Raw genomic sequence first — 18456 nt, forward strand, 5'->3', positions numbered from 1 at the left:
CAGCAGTGACAGGCGCAATGCATGCAAGGGGCTGCCAAATAAAACCTTGTTGAATAAACATTTTATTAAGGTAACCCTCCAATTTTTTATCCATTGGATCTGAAAAAGCACAACTGTCCTCAACCGGGATAGTGGTATGCTTTGCTAAAGTAGAAACTGCTCCCTCCACCTTAGGGACCGTCTGCCATAAGTCCCGTGTAGTGGCGTCTATTGGAAACATTTTTCTAAATATAGGAGGTGGGGAAAAGGGCACACCGGGTCTATCCCAATCCTTGCTAATAATTTCTGTAAGCCTTTTAGGTATAGGAAAAACGTCAGTACACACCGGCACCGCATAGTATCTATCCAGCCTACACAATTTCTCTGGAATTGCAACTGTCTTACAGTCATTCAGAGCAGCTAATACCTCCCCAAGCAATACACAGAGGTTCTCAAGCTTAAATTTAAAATTAGAAATCTCTGAATCAGGTTTCCCCGAGTCAGAGATGTCACCCACAGAATGAAGCTCTCCGTCCTCATGTTCTGCATACTGTGACGCAGTATCAGACATGGCTCTTACAGCATTTGCACGCTCTGTATCTCTCCTAACCCCAGAGCTATCGCGCTTGCCTCTTAATTCAGGCAATCTAGATAATACCTCTGACAGGGTATTATTCATGATTGCAGCCATGTCCTGCAAGGTAATCGCTATGGGCGTCCCTGATGTAATTGGCGCCATATTAGCGTTCGTCCCCTGAGCGGGAGGCGAAGGGTCTGACATGTGGGGAGAGTTAGTCGGCATAACTTCCCCCTCGACAGAACCCTCTGGTGATAATTATTTTATAGATAAAGACTGATCTTTACTGTTTAAGGTGAAATCAATACATTTAGTACACATTCTCCTATGGGGCTCCACCATGGCTTTCAAACATAATGAACAAGTAGGTTCCTCTGTATCAGACATGTTTAAACAGACTAGCAATGAGACTAGCAAGCTTGGAAAACACTTAAAAAAAGTTTACAAGCAATATAAAAAACGTTACTGTGCCTTTAAGAAACACAAATTTTGTCCAAATTTGAAATAACAGTGAAAAAAGGCAGTTACACTAATGACATTTTTACAGTGTATGTAACAAGCTAGCAGAGCATTGCACCCACTTGCAAATGGATGATTAACCCCTTAATACCAAAAACGGAATAACAAATGACAAAAACGTTTTTTAAACAGTCACAACAACTGCCACAGCTCTACTGTGGCTTTTTACCTCTCTCAATACGACTTTTGAAGCCTTTTGAGCCCTTCAGAGAAGTCCTGGAACATGCAGGAAGAAGCTGGATGTCTGTGTCTATAATTTTTGCTGCGCAAAAAAGCGCTAAAATAGGCCCCTCCCACTCATATTACAACAGTGGAAAGCCTCAATGAACTGTTTCTAGGCAAAATTCAAGCCAGCCATGTGGAAAAAACTAGGCCCCAATAAGTTTTATCACCAAACATATATAAAAAACGATTAAACATGCCAGCAAACGTTTTAAAATACACTTTTATAAGAGTATGTATCTCTATTAATAAGCCTGATACCAGTCGCTATCACTGCATTTAAGGCTTTACTTACATTACTTCAGTATCAGCAGCATTTTCTAGCAAATTCCATCCCTAGAAAAATATTTTAACTGCACATACCTTATTGCAGGAAAACCTGCACGCTATTCCCCCTCTGAAGTTACCTCACTCCTCAGAATATGTGAGAACAGCAAAGGATCTTAGTTACTTCTGCTAAGATCATAGAAAACGCAGGCAGATTCTTCTTCCAAATACTGCCTGAGATAAACAGTACACTCCGGTACCATATAAAAATAACAAACTTTTGATTGAAGAAATAAACAAAGTATAAAGCACCACAGTCCTCTTACGACGTCCATCTTAGTTGAGAGTTGCAAGAGAATGACTGGATATGGCAGTGAGGGGAGGAGCTATATAGCAGCTCTGCTGTGGGTGATCCTCTTGCAACTTCCTGTTGGGAAGGAGAATATCCCATAAGTAATGGATGATCCGTGGACTGGATACACTTAACAAGAGAAAAGTATGTTAATTTCCTTCAAGCCAAATTGATCCTTCTCCTTTCCTTTTTATCACCTGCCCATTGTATAGTCTACTGTATTTATTATTAATTGTTGTTGGTTTATTCAAGTCAGATTAAAATTATAATTAAATAGATATTTTACACTAGATTTTTCTTTGCATAAATGTTTTGTAGATGATACATTTATATAGACCATCTGGGTGTGTTTTTATAACAATGTATAGTTTTGCTTATTTTTTAATAACATTGTGCTGATTTTCAGACTCCAAACCAAGACTCACAGTGTCAGATGTATACATGCGTTTACAGACTCCTGCTGGCTCCAGTTTATGTTATCTGTCTTTTCATATCAGGAGGAGGGTTTGCTCTTCTTGTTTTCCCAGCCTCTTTCACTGGGTGTCCCATTCTAACCTAATCAACAGTGCTAAACTGGTAACTTCTAAGTACATTTTTAAAAGGTTTTATACTTGATTTCTACATCAGCATCTGTACATATTCTTTTTTTATAGTAGTGTCTATTACATGATGTTATATGGAAATTGGTGTATACTGTCCATTTAACAGAAACAAATAATCTGTTATGACATGTTTATTTATGAAATTATACAATGACAAATATTTAATCTTTTTTAGATGCTTAGGTTAAAAAACATTTGTCACATTTCATATTTACTGTTTTATATTTACATTGTACCTCTTTTGCAGCTTTCGATAAAGTTTATTTAGAAAAATAACATTCCTGTTGTTTACTATTGCAAGTGATTAACTTACCCACAACAATTGCTTCCATGCTAAAGCATGTTAAATGATTTGGATGTAATTCTGTACGTGTCTATTTCTCTATAAAAGATATACATAGAGCCTAGTGCTACAGGTGTATACAATTCATATAGTTATAGACAGTATCACAAGAAAATAAGTGACCCATTATTTGAAACAAAAAAATCCACTCTTTCTAGTTTATATATCTGTAGTAAAACAGGAATATAAGGTCCCAATCCAATTCATAAAAACCTGGGGCCTAATGTTGAAGATTATGTTTATTTTTATGGTGAATATTTGCATTTTATAGAATAAGATCCCCTATTTAAAGGGGCGTAAAGGTTAAAATTAAAATGTGCACATCTAAATTTCAGTTTAGTAGAAACACTTTTGATATGCACTTGGATTATAAAAAATGCTTTGAGTAAAACGTATTGCTGTTTCAAGGGCATATGTATATATGATGTTCATGCCTGATTTTACCTCAGTATGTATGCAAAGATAGATTATGAGAAACATTTCTGTGTAAAATATTTCTTACATTAAAGGTTTTACCCCTATGTAAACCTATTGTTGAGTTTAACAGAAATGCTTTTGTAAAACATTTTTTTTAAAAACCTTTTTTTACATAAATATTTTGACATCTGAGTATTGGAATGTTTTAAATGACCTTCCTTTTGTGCAAACCTCACATTCTATTTATGCAAAAGTTGTCTCCCCTGTATGACTTTTTTGATGTTTAATGAGATATGCCTTGTGTTTAAAACTTTTATTACATTCGTTACAAGCAAATGGTTTCTCTCCTGTGTGGATTCGTTCATGCGCTGTGAGATTATTCTTTTGTGTAAAACATTTTCCACACTCTGTACACACAAAAGGTTTCTCCCCTGTATGAATCAGTTGATGTTTTATGAGAACGGATTTGTATGTAAAACATTTTCCACACTCTGCACAAGTAAATGGTTTTACCCCTGTATGGATTCTTTCATGAGATATGAGTTGACTCTTTAGTGTGAAACACTTTGAACACTCTGTACATTTGTATAGTTTCTCCCCTGTATGAATCATTTGATGTTTTTGGAGGCCTGACTTTTGTGTAAAACATTTCTCACACTCTGTACATGTGTATGGCTTCTTCCTCGTGTGAACTCTTTCATGAGTTGTAAGACTGCTCTCCTGTGTAAAACATTTACCACACCAAGTACATATAAAAGGTTTTTCCCCTGTATGAATCCTTTGGTGTTTTATAAGGTTTGACTTGCATGCAAAGCTTTTTTCACACTCTGTGCAAGTGAATGGTTTTATGCCTGTGTGACTTTTTTCGTGTTTTATTACATATGATTTATGTGCAAAACTTTTTCCACAATCTCTACATTTAAAAGGTTTCTCTCCTGTATGAACTTTTTGGTGTCTGATGAGATCAGACTTCTGAGAAAATCTTTTCCTACATTCCATACAAGCAAATAGTTTTTCCCCGGTATGAATCCTATGGTGCTTTAGGAGATCAGATTTGCAAGTAAAGCTTTTCCCGCACTGTGTACATGTGAATGGTTTCTCTCCTGTGTGAAATTTTTGGTGTTTCAGAAGAACAGACTTAAATGTAAAGCATTTTCCGCATTGTGTGCATGTAAATGGTTTCTCCCCTGTGTGGATTCTTTGGTGTCTCAGAAAACCAGATTTGTATGTAAAACATTTTCCACATTCTATACATATAAATGGTTTTGTGTGAATAGTTTGTTGTAACTGACTAATTTTCTTTTGTTTCAACCATTTTGAATGCTCAGAAAATGAAAAAGATATATCCTCCATATGAGTCCTTTGATGAGATACATTTTGATATCTTCCTTTTTGTTTTAGTGCTTTTTTATGCTCTTTGCATATTGTGTGTTGTCCAAGATCTGTTATTTCACTGTTATCTTCAAATGTCCATTGAAACATATCCAATATTTGAGAATTAGTCCTTGGTACATTTGGGCTGTGTGGTGGCATTCTGATGCTTGCAGTTGGTTCTTGTTGATATGCATGATTAAAGTTACTCTCTAAAAAAAAAAAAACGAACATAAAAGTGTTTCAATATGTGAATAGGTATACAATATTCCAAAAACTCTAGTAAACGCAGATGAATTAATTTTACTTGTGTGTGTGTGTGTGTGTGTGTATATATATATATATACACACACACACACGTCTAAATATGTGCAAAGATACAACATAATTTATAACATGTTTTAAATAGAAATACTTAAAATTAGGGTTGCACCAATACCGATACTAGTATCGGTATTGGTGCCGATACCAAGTATTTGCATTAATACTTGTACTCGTGCAAATGCACCGATACTTAAACCGATAACTCCAATTCCTACCCATACGCCATCTTGTGGTGCTTTTCAAACTGCATATTCCCATTTCATTTTAAGCTGGAGTGGAGACTTAAAGGGGCATAATAATCATATGCTATATCACTTGAAACTGATGCAGTATAACTGTAAAAAGCTGACAGGAAAATATCACCTCTATGTAAAAAAGGAAGATATTTTACCTCACAATCTCCTCAGCTCAGCAGAGTAAGTTCTGTGTAAAAAGTTATACTTCAGCTACTGCTCAGCTGTAGGTAAAAAAAAATGAAGAAATGAACAGCAGCCAATCAGCATCAGCAGTGCTGAGGTCATGAACTCTTTTACTGTGATCTCATGAGATTTGACTTAACCCTCATGAGATTTCATTATAAACTTCCTTACACTGAATAGGGAAATAACATGAGAGTGCACGAGGCTCATCCCTTCGGCTGTCCCGGGACAGACATACTGATATGCTGCTTAGAAATCCTTTACAATGGGATGTGGCTACTGAGGAACTTTTGAGGTAAAATATCTCTCTTTTTTACATAGAGCTGTTCAGGTGATATTTTCTAGTCAGCTTTTTTACAGCTATGCTGCATCACTTTCAAGTGTTTAAACATTTGGGTATTATGGCCCTTTAACTAAAAATTGTTCACTTCTGTTCTGCCAATACAAATTGCTGTTATTTGTATTATTGTACGTCAGAGCAGTACTCCAAAAGCTGCTACTTTACAGCTGGAAGCCTACCTGGGAGAGGGCACTGTACCTCATTCAGACAAACCCCTGAAGTACTGGGCAGTTAATAAACTGAGATTTAGCGCTGCGGAATCTGTTGGCGCTCTACAAATACCTGATAATAATAATAATAATGGCCCAAAAATATCTTTCTGTCCCATGCAGTAGTGTGAAAAGTGAAAGACTGTTCAGCTTAGCATCAAAGTCCTTACTGATAGCAGAAACAGACTTATAGCTGAACATAGAGAGATGCTTCTGTTCCATAATATGAACTTGCCACTAACTTTTGAAAATGTATTCTAATTGCTAGATTCCCTGTTATGCTGCTAGCTCTCATCTTGCACAATTATGCTCAAAACATACTGTACTCTGAGGAACATCCTTAACCAGGGCTGGACTGGGAATAAAAAGCAGCCCTGGAAAAATATGAAGACCAGCCCTATTTTCTGTTGAGTCAGTAGAATGCAAATGCCCTATTTTTCTCAAAGGGGATTACTGGGATACTCCTTCCCCAATATTATTTTCAGAATTAAATTATATTACTTTGTATTAAGTACAAATGTCAGATTGATGAGTTATATAGGCACCCTACAACCCAATTGCATCCAGTTATTACCCCTTTAAACTGTAGTTTTCCAGCCCCTGCTGCTGAAGCTATTTATTGTTATTATTAATATATGTTATTGTAATATTTGTATTTATAAACATGTTCTGTGAACTTTGTGACAACAAGCACATAAAACTGTTTTATTATTTCAAAATGTCTTTTGAGATACAATTCATAATTATAAAGAAACGATCTTAACTCATTAGTCTGTATTGTGCTTAGTAAACTATTATGACATTAAAAAAGTATCGGTAATTGGTATCGGTGAGTATTTGAAAAAAAGCATCAGTAATTGTACTCTGTCTTTTATTTAATGGTAGTTAGGATTTTTTTTAAAAAATTTTAGTGGTATATTAATTTTGGTTAAGTTATGGGGTGTTAGGTTAGGGGGTTTAGAAGATAGTTTATTACTTTTCGTTGTGGGGGGATGGCGGTTTAGGGGTTAATAGTTTATTTAGATACTTTGCGATGTGGGAGTAGCAGTTTAGGGTTTATTAGGCTAGGGCTTATAGTAGGGTGTTAGGGTGTTTTCACTTTTTTTCTCCATTGATTTCTATGGGGAATGCGAAAATGCAATGTAGTTTGCGCGAGAAGGGCGTTTTGTTTTATTTTTTTTGTCTCCATTGATTTCTATAGGGGAATACATGCACGCGAAAACACAAGTTCGGATTTTTGGAACCTGTACAGTGGGGCAAAAAAGTATTTAGTCAGCCACCAATTGTGCAAGTTCTCCCACTTAAGAAGATGAGAGAGGCCTGTAATTTTCATCATAGGTATACCTCAACTATGAGAGACAAAATGTGGAAACAAATACAGACAATCACATTGTCTGATTTGGAAAGAATTTATTTGCAAATTATGGTGGAAAATAAGTATTTGGTCAATATCAAAAGTTCATCTCAATACTTTGTTATATATTCTTTGTTGGCAATGACAGAGGTCAAACGTTTTCTGTAAGTCTTCACAAGGTTGTCACACACTGTTGCTGGTATGTTGGCCCATTCCTGCATGCAGATCTCCTCTAGAGCAGTGATATTTTGGGGCTGTCGCTGGGCAACACAGACTTTCAACTCCCTCCAAAGGTTTTCTATGGGGTTGAGATCTGGAGACTGGCTAGGCCAGTCCAGGACCTTGAAATGCTTCTTACGAAGCCACTCCTTCGTTGCCCAGGCAGTGTGTTTGGGATCATTATCATGCTGAAAGACCCAGCCACATTTCATCTTCAATGCCCTTGGTGATGGAAGGAGGTTTACACTCAAAATCTCACGATACATGGCCCCATTCATTCTTTCATGTACACGGATCAGTTGTCCTGTTCCCTTTGCAGAGAAACAGCCCCAAAGCATGATGTTGCCCCCCCATGCTTCACAGTAGGTATGGTGTTCTTTGGTTGCAACTCAGCATTCTCTCTCCTCCAAACACGACGAGTTGTGTTTCTACCAAACAGTTCTACTTTGGTTTCATCTGACCATATGACATTCTCCCAATCCACTTCTGGATAATCCAAATGCTCTCTAGCATACTTCAGACGGGCCCGGACATGTACTGGCTTAAGCAGGGGGACACGTCTTGCACTGCAGGATCTGAGTCCCTGGCAGCGTAGTGTGTTACTGATGGTAGCATTTGTTACGTTGGTCCCAGCTCTCTACAGGTCATTCACTAGGTCCCCCGTGTGGTTCTGGGATGTTTGCTCACCGTTCTTGTGATCATTTTGACCCCACGGGGTGAGATCTTGTGTGGAGCCCCAGATTGAGGGAGATTATCAGTGGTCTTGTATGTCTTCCATTTTCTAATTATTGCTCCCACAGTTGATTTCTTCACACCAAGCTGCTTGCCTATTGCAGATTCAGTCTTCCCAGCCTGGTGCAGGTCTACAATTTTGTTTCTGGTGTCCTTCGACAACTCTTTGGTCTTCACCATAGTGGAGTTTGGAGTGTGACTGTTTGAGGTTGTGGATAGGTGTCTTTTATACTGATAACAAGTTCAAACAGGTGCTATTAATACAGGTAATGAGTGGAGGACAGAGGAGCCTCTTAAAGAAGAAGATACAGGTCTGTGAGAGCCAGAAATCTTGCTTGTTTGTAGGTGACCAAATACTTATTTTCCACCATAATATGCAAATAAATTATTTCCAAATCAGACAATGTGATTGTCTGGATTTGTTTCCACATTTTGTCTCTCATAGTTGAGGTATACCTATGATGAAAATTTCAGGCCTCTCTCATCTTCTTAAGTGGGAGAACTTGCACAATTGGTGGCTGACTTAATACTTTTTTGCCCCACTGTAATAGGAGCGCAACCCGACAAGCGCAAAAAGCTTAACGCTAGCAGCGATTTCTCATTCGCGAAAAAAAGTTTTACTGTGCCACTTGTAATCTAGCTATATATATATATATATATATATATATATATATATATTATAAACTTAAAATACAAATAAAGAATTACTGCACCAATGGGATATAGACCAGGGTAACAGAGCAACAGAGGAAACTTCCAAGACCACCCAAGCTATTCCTGCTACAAAAACTATGAGTCCCAACCGGGGCTTGTATGAAGTCCAAACTCTATTGCTTATACCCCGCCTCCTTTAGTGACCCTCTGTTACCGATAGTCTCTCCTTCTCCGATGTACGTTTCACCAAACTGCTGTTGATCTTCTCAAGAATCCTCTTTAGCTCTGAGAGGGAGGAGGCATGTTCCATTGGAATATAGCAGCTGAAAAACTAACACTGCATATACTAGAAGTAGTATGCACTAATGCACATTAGTTATCCAGCTTCTATCTTCCAACGAACATGCCTCCTCCCCCTCTCTCTCTCCCTCCCCGTAGTTTGCAATGAGAAATAACAATCGTTCACAGAGGTGTGCATTCCTGGAGCTGTGCACTCAATAGTGCAGATGTATTTATAATGCAGAAAAGGTGTGAGTGCTTTTATTAGAATGCCTTCACAAACTGAATGTTTTTTTTATATGAGGCACATAAGATAAATGTAATACTATATACATCTAATGCAGCACTCGCTCAGCTCCACAGTGAGCGAGCGTTCTGATAATCCTCCAACTTGATTAATAAAAGTATATGCCATGTGCATCACGTGACTGCTGTGCCCATATAGCAATATGGCGACATATATAGCTTTACCAAGTGCTGGATAAGCAGTCTGATTGAAGACATTCTTCTTGAACTGTTTGGGGTAAACTGACCCTCAAGAATAGAGATTCATGCGTAGTTTGTTATTATTAGTCAGTATAAGTTAGTTTAAAGGATTTTTTGAAGGTGTTATAGGTCCCTTTAATATTCTGCAATTTTTTTAAAAGACTGTTACAGTGTTGCATGTGTGTGTTTGTATAGGCTGTTTTTGTGCATATATGTGTGTTTGTAGAGGTCGCTTCTGTGCGTATATATGTGTTAATTTATAGGCCATTTCTGTGCATATATACAGTATATATATATATATATATACAGTATATATATATATATATATATATATATATATATATATATACTGTATATGTGTGAGTTTATAGGCTGTTTCTGTGTTTATATGTATGTATGTGTATAAGCCATTTATCTCCATATATGGATGTGTGTGTTTAAGCATGTGCATATATGTATGTGTGCATATTCTGCTTTTGTGCATATATGTGTATCTGCATATAATTGTGGTTGTATGTAGTATAGAGGCGCAGGTGTTTTCTTATTCGATGTTCCAGAATTGCCTGAGAATGAAAGGGCTTTATTTCTATTTGTGTAGATAAACACCACATAATTGATGCAGTATACTTACTCTGAAAAAGTTCAGAGTCCGGCTTCCTCTTATGAGATAATCTGTGTGATATGTTGAGATTAAGGATTTCCCAAATCCAATGTGGCTGTGAATATAGAATAACGTACTCAAAATACGGTGTGATACTGATATAAATTGTGCAGTATACTTACTCCAATAAAATCGGAATCCGGCTCCTTGTGCAGCGCTCCCGCTGATATGATAGAAAAAATCCAAAGGTCAGCAAACAAAATTCGTATAATATACAAATTTATTTTAAAACATGTCACTATGGACAGATAGATAAAAGCTCATAGTAAAAAGCTCTACGCGTTTCAACGATATTACGTCTTTCTCAAGAGCAGTAAAATAATAATCATTATTTTACTGCTCTTGAGAAAGACGTAATATCGTTGAAACGCGTAGAGCTTTTTACTATGAGCTTTTATCTATCTGTCCATAGTGACATGTTTTAAAATAAATTTGTATTTTATACAAATTTTGTTTGCTGACCTTTGGATTTTTTCTATCATATCAGCGGGAGCGCTGCACAAGGAGCCGGATTCCGATTTTATCGGAGTAAGTATGCTGCATATTTTATATCAGTATCACACCGTATTTTGAGTACGTTATTCTATACTAGTCCTAAAGCCCGTGTACACGGGCCAATTTTTTAGGTACCGAGGTTCCAACCCTTGCTCCCTCTCTCTCCCCCCTCTCTTTTGCGCTCTCTCTCTCTCCCCCCCTTTCTTTTGAGTTCTCTCTCTCCCCCCTCTTTTGCTCTCTCTCTCTCCCCTTTTTTGCTCTCTCTCTCCCATCTTGTGCTCTCTCTCCCACCTCTTTTGCTCTCTCTCCCCTCTTTTGCTCGCTCTCTCTCTCCCCCCCCTCATCTGCTCTCTCTCGCCTTCTTTTGCTCTCTCTCTCCCCTATTTTGCTCTCTCTCCCCCTCTTTTTTGCGCTCTCTCCCCCTCTCTTTTGTGCTTTCTCCCCCTTGTGCTCTCTCCCCCTCTTTTTTGCGCTCTCTCCCCCTCTCTTTTGCGCTCTCTCCCCCTCTCTTTTGTGCTCTCTCCCCCTCTCTTTTGTGCTCTCTCTATCCCTCTTTTGCTCTCTCTCTCCGTCTTTTGCACTCTGTCTCCCCCTTCTCTTTTGTGCTCTCTCCTCCCTCTTTTGCGCTCTCTTTTAAACTCTCTCCCCTCTCTTTTGCGCACTCTCTCCCCCCTCTCTTTTGAGCTCTCTCTCTCCCCCTCTCTTGCGCTCTTTCCCCCTCTCTTTTGCGCTCTCTCTCTCTCCCTCTTTTGCGCTCTCTCTCCCACCTCTCTTTTAAGCTCTCTCTCCCCCCTCTCTTTTGAGCTCTCTCTCTCCCCCCTCTCTTTTGAGCTCTCTTTCCCCCCTCTCTCTCCCCCTCTTTCTCTCCCACTCTCTTGCGCTCTCTCTCCCTCTTTTGCTCTTCCCCCCTCTTCTGCTCGCTTTCTTTCTTTCCTTCCGCCGGCCACGCCCCCATCACGGCACGCCCGACGCCGGTCACGCCCCCACCAGGCAGCTTCCGCAGTGCGCACTACTCTGCAGCTGAAGGCCAGGTGTGTTTGTCCGCGCGCAATCTCTACTGCGCATGACGGCGTCAGACAAACACACTTGGCCTTTTATAATATAGGATTCACAGCCACATTGGATTTGGGAAATCCTTAATCTCAACATATCACACAGATTATCTCATAAGAGGAAGCCGGACTCTGAACTTTTTCAGAGTAAGTATACTGCATCAATTATGTGGTGTTGATCTACACACATAGAAATAAAGCCCTTTCATTCTCAGGCAATTCTGGAACATCGAATAAGTAAACACCTGCGCCTCTATACTACATACAACCACAATTTTAAGCAGTCTCATTTTGGGAGAGACTGATAGAAGGCAGCGGTACACACAGAGGGGAGTTTATTTTACCATTTGTACATAGATATTGTTTGGTAACATCTAGCATATTATGTATAATTGTTTTTGTATTAAAATTGTATCTGCATATAAGCCATTTCTGTGTGTATATGTGTATAGGCCGCTTCTGTGCATATATGCTTGTGTGTATAGGAAGCTTCTGTACATATGTGTGTGTGTATAGGCTGCTTCTGTGCATATGTGTGTGTATAGGCAGCTTCTGTGCATATATGTGTATGTGCATATAAACTATTTCGGTGTGTATATGTGTGTGTGTGTATAGGCCGTTTTTGTGCATTTGTGTATGTGTATAGACCGCTTATGTGCATATATGTTTGTGTGTATAGGAATCTTCTGTGCATATATGTGTATGTATAGGCCGCTTCTGTGCGTATATGTGTATGTATAGGTAGCTTCTGTGCATATATGTTTGTGTGTGTAGGAATCTTCTGTGCATATATGTGTATGTATAGGTAGCTTCTGTGCATATATGTTTGTGTGTGTAGGAATCTTCTGTGCATATATGTGTATGTATAGGTAGCTTCTGTGCATATATGTTTGTGTGTGTAGGAATCTTCTGTGCATATATGTGTATGTATAGGTAGCTTCTGTGCATATATGTTTGTGTGTGTAGGAATCTTCTGTGCATATATGTGTATGTATAGGCCACTTCTGTGCGTATATGTGTTTAGGCAGCTTCTCTGCATATGTGTGTGTGTGTGTGTATAGGAATCTTCTGTGCATATATGTGTATGTATAGGTAGCTTCTGTGCATATATGTTTGTGTGTATAGGAATCTTCTGTGCATATATGTGTATGTATAGGTAGCTTCTGTGCGTATATGTGTATGTATAGGTAGCTTCTGTGCATATATGTTTGTGTGTGTAGGAATCTTCTGTGCATATATGTGTATGTATAGGTAGCTTCTGTGCATATATGTTTGTGTGTGTAGGAATCTTCTGTGCATATATGTGTATGTATAGGTAGCTTCTGTGCATATATGTTTGTGTGTGTAGGAATCTTCTGTGCATATATGTGTATGTATAGGCCACTTCTGTGCGTATATGTGTTTAGGCAGCTTCTCTGCATATGTGTGTGTGTGTGTGTGTATAGGAATCTTCTGTGCATATATGTGTATGTATAGGTAGCTTCTGTGCATATATGTTTGTGTGTGTAGGAATCTTCTGTGCATATATGTGTATGTATAGGCCACTTCTGTGCGTATATGTGTTTAGGCAGCTTCTATGCATATGTGTGTGTGTGTATAGGCCGCTTCTGTGCATATATATTTGTGTGTGTAGGAATCTTCTGTGCATATATGTGTATGTATAGGCCACTTCTGTGCGTATATGTGTTTAGGCAGCTTCTCTGCATATGTGTGTGTGTGTGTGTGTGTATAGGCCGCTTCTGTGCATATATGTGTATGTATAGGTAGCTTCTGTGCATATATGTTTGTGTGTGTAGGAATCTTCTGTGCATATATGTGTATGTATAGGTAGCTTCTGTGCATATATGTTTGTGTGTGTAGGAATCTTCTGTGCATATATGTGTATGTATAGGCCACTTCTGTGCGTATATGTGTTTAGGCAGCTTCTCTGCATATGTGTGTGTGTGTGTGTATAGGAATCTTCTGTGCATATATTTGTATGTATAGGTAGCTTCTGTGCATATATGTTTGTGTGTGTAGGAATCTTCTGTGCATATATGTGTATGTATAGGCCACTTCTGTGCGTATATGTGTTTAGGCAGCTTCTCTGCATATGTGTGTGTGTGTGTATAGGCCGCTTCTGTGCATATATGTTTGTGTGTGTAGGAATCTTCTGTGCATATATGTGTATGTATAGGCCACTTCTGTGCGTATATGTGTTTAGGCAGCTTCTCTGCATATGTGTGTGTGTGTGTGTGTATAGGAATCTTCTGTGCATATATGTGTATGTATAGGTAGCTTCTGTACATATATGTCTGTGTGTGTAGGAATCTTCTGTGCATATATGTGTATGTATAGGCCACTTCTGTGCGTATATGTGTTTAGGCAGCTTCTCTGCATATGTGTGTGTGTATAGGCCGCTTCTGTGCATATATGTGTATGTATAGGTAGCTTCTGTGCATATATGTTTGTGTGTGTAGGAATCTTCTGTGCATATATGTGTATGCATAGGCCACTTCTGTGCATATATGTTTGTGTGTGTAGGAATCTTCTGTGCATATATGTGTATGTATAGGTAGCTTCTGTGCATATATGTTTGTGTGTGTAGGAATCTTCTGTGCATATATGTGTATGTATAGGCCACTTCTGTGCGTATATGTGTTTAGGCAGCTTCTCTGCATATGTGTGTGTGTGTGTGTATAGGAATCTTATGTGCATATATGTGTATGTATAGGTAGCTTCTGTGCATATATGTTTGTGTGTGTAGGAATCTCCTGTGCATATATGTGTATGTATAGGCCACTTCTGTGCGTATATGTGTTTAGGCAGCTTCTCTGCATATGTGTGTGTGTGTGTATAGGCCGCTTCTGTGCATATATGTGTGTGTATAGGCCGCTTCTGTGCATATATGTGTATGTATAGGTAGCTTCTGTGCATATATGTTTGTGTGTGTAGGAATCTTCTGTGCATATATGTGTATGTATAGGCCACTTCTGTGCATATATGTTTGTGTGTGTAGGAATCTTCTGTGCATATATGTGTATGTATAGGTAGCTTCTGTGCATATATGTTTGTGTGTGTAGGAATCTTCTGTGCATATATGTGTATGTATAGGTAGCTTCTGTGCATATATGTTTGTGTGTGTAGGAATCTTCTGTGCATATATGTGTATGTATAGGCCACTTCTGTGCATATATGTTTGTGTGTGTAGGAATCTTCTGTGCATATATGTGTATGTATAGGTAGCTTCTGTGCATATATGTTTGTGTGTGTAGGAATCTTCTGTGCATATATGTGTATGTATAGGTAGCTTCTGTGCATATATGTGTATGTATAGGTAGCTTCTGTGCATATATGTTTGTGTGTGTAGGAATCTTCTGTGCATATATGTGTATGTATAGGTAGCTTCTGTGCATATATGTTTGTGTGTGTAGGAATCTTCTGTGCATATATGTGTATGTATAGGTAGCTTCTGTGCATATATGTTTGTGTGTGTAGGAATCTTCTGTGCATATATGTGTATGTATAGGCCACTTCTGTGCGTATATGTGTTTAGGCAGCTTCTCTGCATATGTGTGTGTGTGTGTGTATAGGAATCGTATGTGCATATATGTGTATGTATAGGTAGCTTCTGTGCATATATGTTTGTGTGTGTAGGAATCTTCTGTGCATATATGTGTATGTATAGGCCACTTCTGTGCGTATATGTGTTTAGGCAGCTTCTCTGCATATGTGTGTGTGTATAGGCCGCTTCTGTGCATATATGTGTATGTATAGGTAGCTTCTGTGCATATATGTTTGTGTGTGTAGGAATCTTCTGTGCATATATGTGTATGTATAGGCCACTTCTGTGCATATATGTTTGTGTGTGTAGGAATCTTCTGTGCATATATGTGTATGTATAGGTAGCTTCTGTGCATATATGTTTGTGTGTGTAGGAATCTTCTGTGCATATATGTGTATGTATAGGTAGCTTCTGTGCATATATGTTTGTGTGTGTAGGAATCTTCTGTGCATATATGTGTATGTATAGGTAGCTTCTGTGCATATATGTTTGTGTGTGTAGGAATCTTCTGTGCATATATGTGTATGTATAGGCCACTTCTGTGCATATATGTTTGTGTGTGTAGAAATCTTCTGTACATATATGTGTATGTATAGGTAGCTTCTGTGCATATATGTTTGTGTGTGTGTAGGAATCTTCTGTGCATATATGTGTATGTATAGGCCGCTTCTGTGCATATGTTTGTGTGTGTAGGAATCTTCTGTGCATATATGTGTATGTATAGGTAGCTTCTGTGCATATATGTTTGTGTGTGTAGGAATCTTCTGTGCATATATGTGTATGTATAGGTAGCTTCTGTGCATATATGTTTGTGTGTGTAGGAATCTTCTGTGCATATATGTGCATGTATAGGTAGCTTCTGTGCATATATGTTTGTGTGTGTAGGAATCTTCTGTGCATATATGTGTATGTATAGGTAGCTTCTGTGCATATATGTTTGTGTGTGTAGGAATCTTCTGTGCATATATGTGTATGTATGGGCCGCTTCTGTGCATATATGTGTATGTATAGGTAGCTTCTGTGCATATATGTTTGTGTGTGTAGGAATCTTCTGTATATATATGTGTATGTATAGGTAGCTTCTGTGCATATATGTTTGTGTGTGTAGGAATCTTCTGTACATATATGTGTATGTATAGGTAGCTTCTGTGCATATATGTTTGTGTGTGTAGGAATCTTCTGTACATATATGTGTATGTATAGGTAGCTTCTGTGCATATATGTTTGTGTGTGTAGGAATCTTCTGTGCATATATGTGTATGTATAGGCCACTTCTGTGCATATATGTTTGTGTGTGTAGGAATCTTCTGTGCATATATGTGTATGTATAGGTAGCTTCTGTGCATATATGTTTGTGTGTGTAGGAATCTTCTGTGCATATATGTGTATGTATAGGCCACTTCTGTGCGTATATGTTTGTGTGTATAGGTAGCTTCTGTGCATATGTGTGTGTGTATAGGCAGCTTCTGTGCATATATGTGTATGTATAGGTAGCTTCTGTGCATATATGTTTGTGTGTGTAGGAATTTTCCGTGCATATATGTGTATGTATAGGTAGCTTCTGTGCATATGTGTGTGTGTATAGGCAGCTTCTGTGCATATATGTGTATGTATAGGTAGCTTCTGTGCATATATGTTTGTGTGTATAGGCAGCTTCTGTGCATATGTGTGTATGTATAGGTAGCTTCTGTGCATATATGTTTGTGTGTATAGGCAGCTTCTGTGCATGTAGGTGTATATGTATGTGATAGACCGCTTCTGGGTGCATATGTGAGTGTGTAGGCCATTTCTATGCATGTGTGTGTGTGTGCACGTATAGGCCGCTTCTGTGCGTATATGTATATGTGTATAGGCAGCTTCTGAGTGTATGTATATAGTTCACTTCTGTATATACAGGGAGTGCAGAATTATTAGGCAAGTTGTATTTTTGAGGATTAATTTTATTATTGAACAACAACCATGTTCTCAATGAACCCAAAAAACTCATTAATATCAAAGCTGAATAGTTTTGGAAGTAGTTTTTAGTTTGTTTTTAGTTATAGCTATTTTAGGGGGATATCTGTGTGTGCAGGTGACTATTACTGTGCATAATTATTAGGCAACTTAACAAAAAACAAATATATACCCATTTCAATTATTTATTTTTACCAGTGAAACCAATATAACATCTCAACATTCACAAATATACATTTCTGACATTCAAAAACAAAACAAAAACAAATCAGTGACCAATATAGCCACCTTTCTTTGCAAGGACACTCAAAAGCCTGCCATCCATGGATTCTGTCAGTGTTTTGATCTGTTCACCATCAACATTGCGTGCAGCAGCAACCACAGCCTCCCAGACACTGTTCAGAGAGGTGTACTGTTTTCCCTCCTTGTAAATCTCACATTTGATGATGGACCACAGGTTCTCAATGGGGTTCAGATCAGGTGAACAAGAAGGCCATGTCATTAGATTTTCTTCTTTTATACCCTTTCTTGCCAGCCACGCTGTGGAGTACTTGGACACGTGTGATGGAGCATTGTCCTGCATGAAAATCATGTTTTTCTTGAAGGATGCAGACTTCTTCCTGTACCACTGCTTGAAGAAGGTGTCTTCCAGAAACTGGCAGTAGGACTGGGAGTTGAGCTTGACTCCATCCTCAACCCAAAAAGGCCCCACAAGCTCATCTTTGATGATACCAGCCGAAACCAGTACTCCACCTCCACCTTGCTGGCGTCTGAGTCGGACTGGAGCTCTCTGCCCTTTACCAATCCAGCCACGGGCCCATCCATCTGGCCCATCAAGACTCACTCTCATTTCATCAGTCCATAAAACCTTAGAAAAATCAGTCTTGAGATATTTCTTGGCCCAGTCTTGACGTTTCAGCTTGTGTGTCTTGTTCAGTGGTGGTCGTCTTTCAGCCTTTCTTACCTTGGCCATCTCTCTGAGTATTGCACACCTTGTGCTTTTGGGCACTCCAGTTATGTTGCAGATCTGAAATATGGCCAAACTGGTGGCAAGTGGCATCTTGGCAGCTGCACGCTTGACTTTTC

The 18456-nt window shown here is 38.6% G+C and overlaps 1 protein-coding gene across 1 annotated transcript in view; it reads right to left on the reverse strand.

Moving 5' to 3' along the window:
- Window positions 1-2634: 2634 nt before the first annotated feature.
- The window catches only part of LOC128661380 (gastrula zinc finger protein XlCGF26.1-like), a 55432-nt gene continuing 39610 nt past the window's right edge, over window positions 2635-18456 (reverse strand). Inside the window, exon 4 of the mRNA XM_053715642.1 lies at window positions 2635-4861. Coding sequence (XP_053571617.1) covers window positions 3522-4861 — 1340 coding nt within the window. The 3' untranslated portion in view covers window positions 2635-3521. The remainder of the gene's footprint in view (window positions 4862-18456) is intronic.

The sequence above is a fragment of the Bombina bombina genome, chromosome 5, assembly GCF_027579735.1.
Source record: "Bombina bombina isolate aBomBom1 chromosome 5, aBomBom1.pri, whole genome shotgun sequence".
Lineage (NCBI taxonomy): Eukaryota > Metazoa > Chordata > Amphibia > Anura > Bombinatoridae > Bombina > Bombina bombina.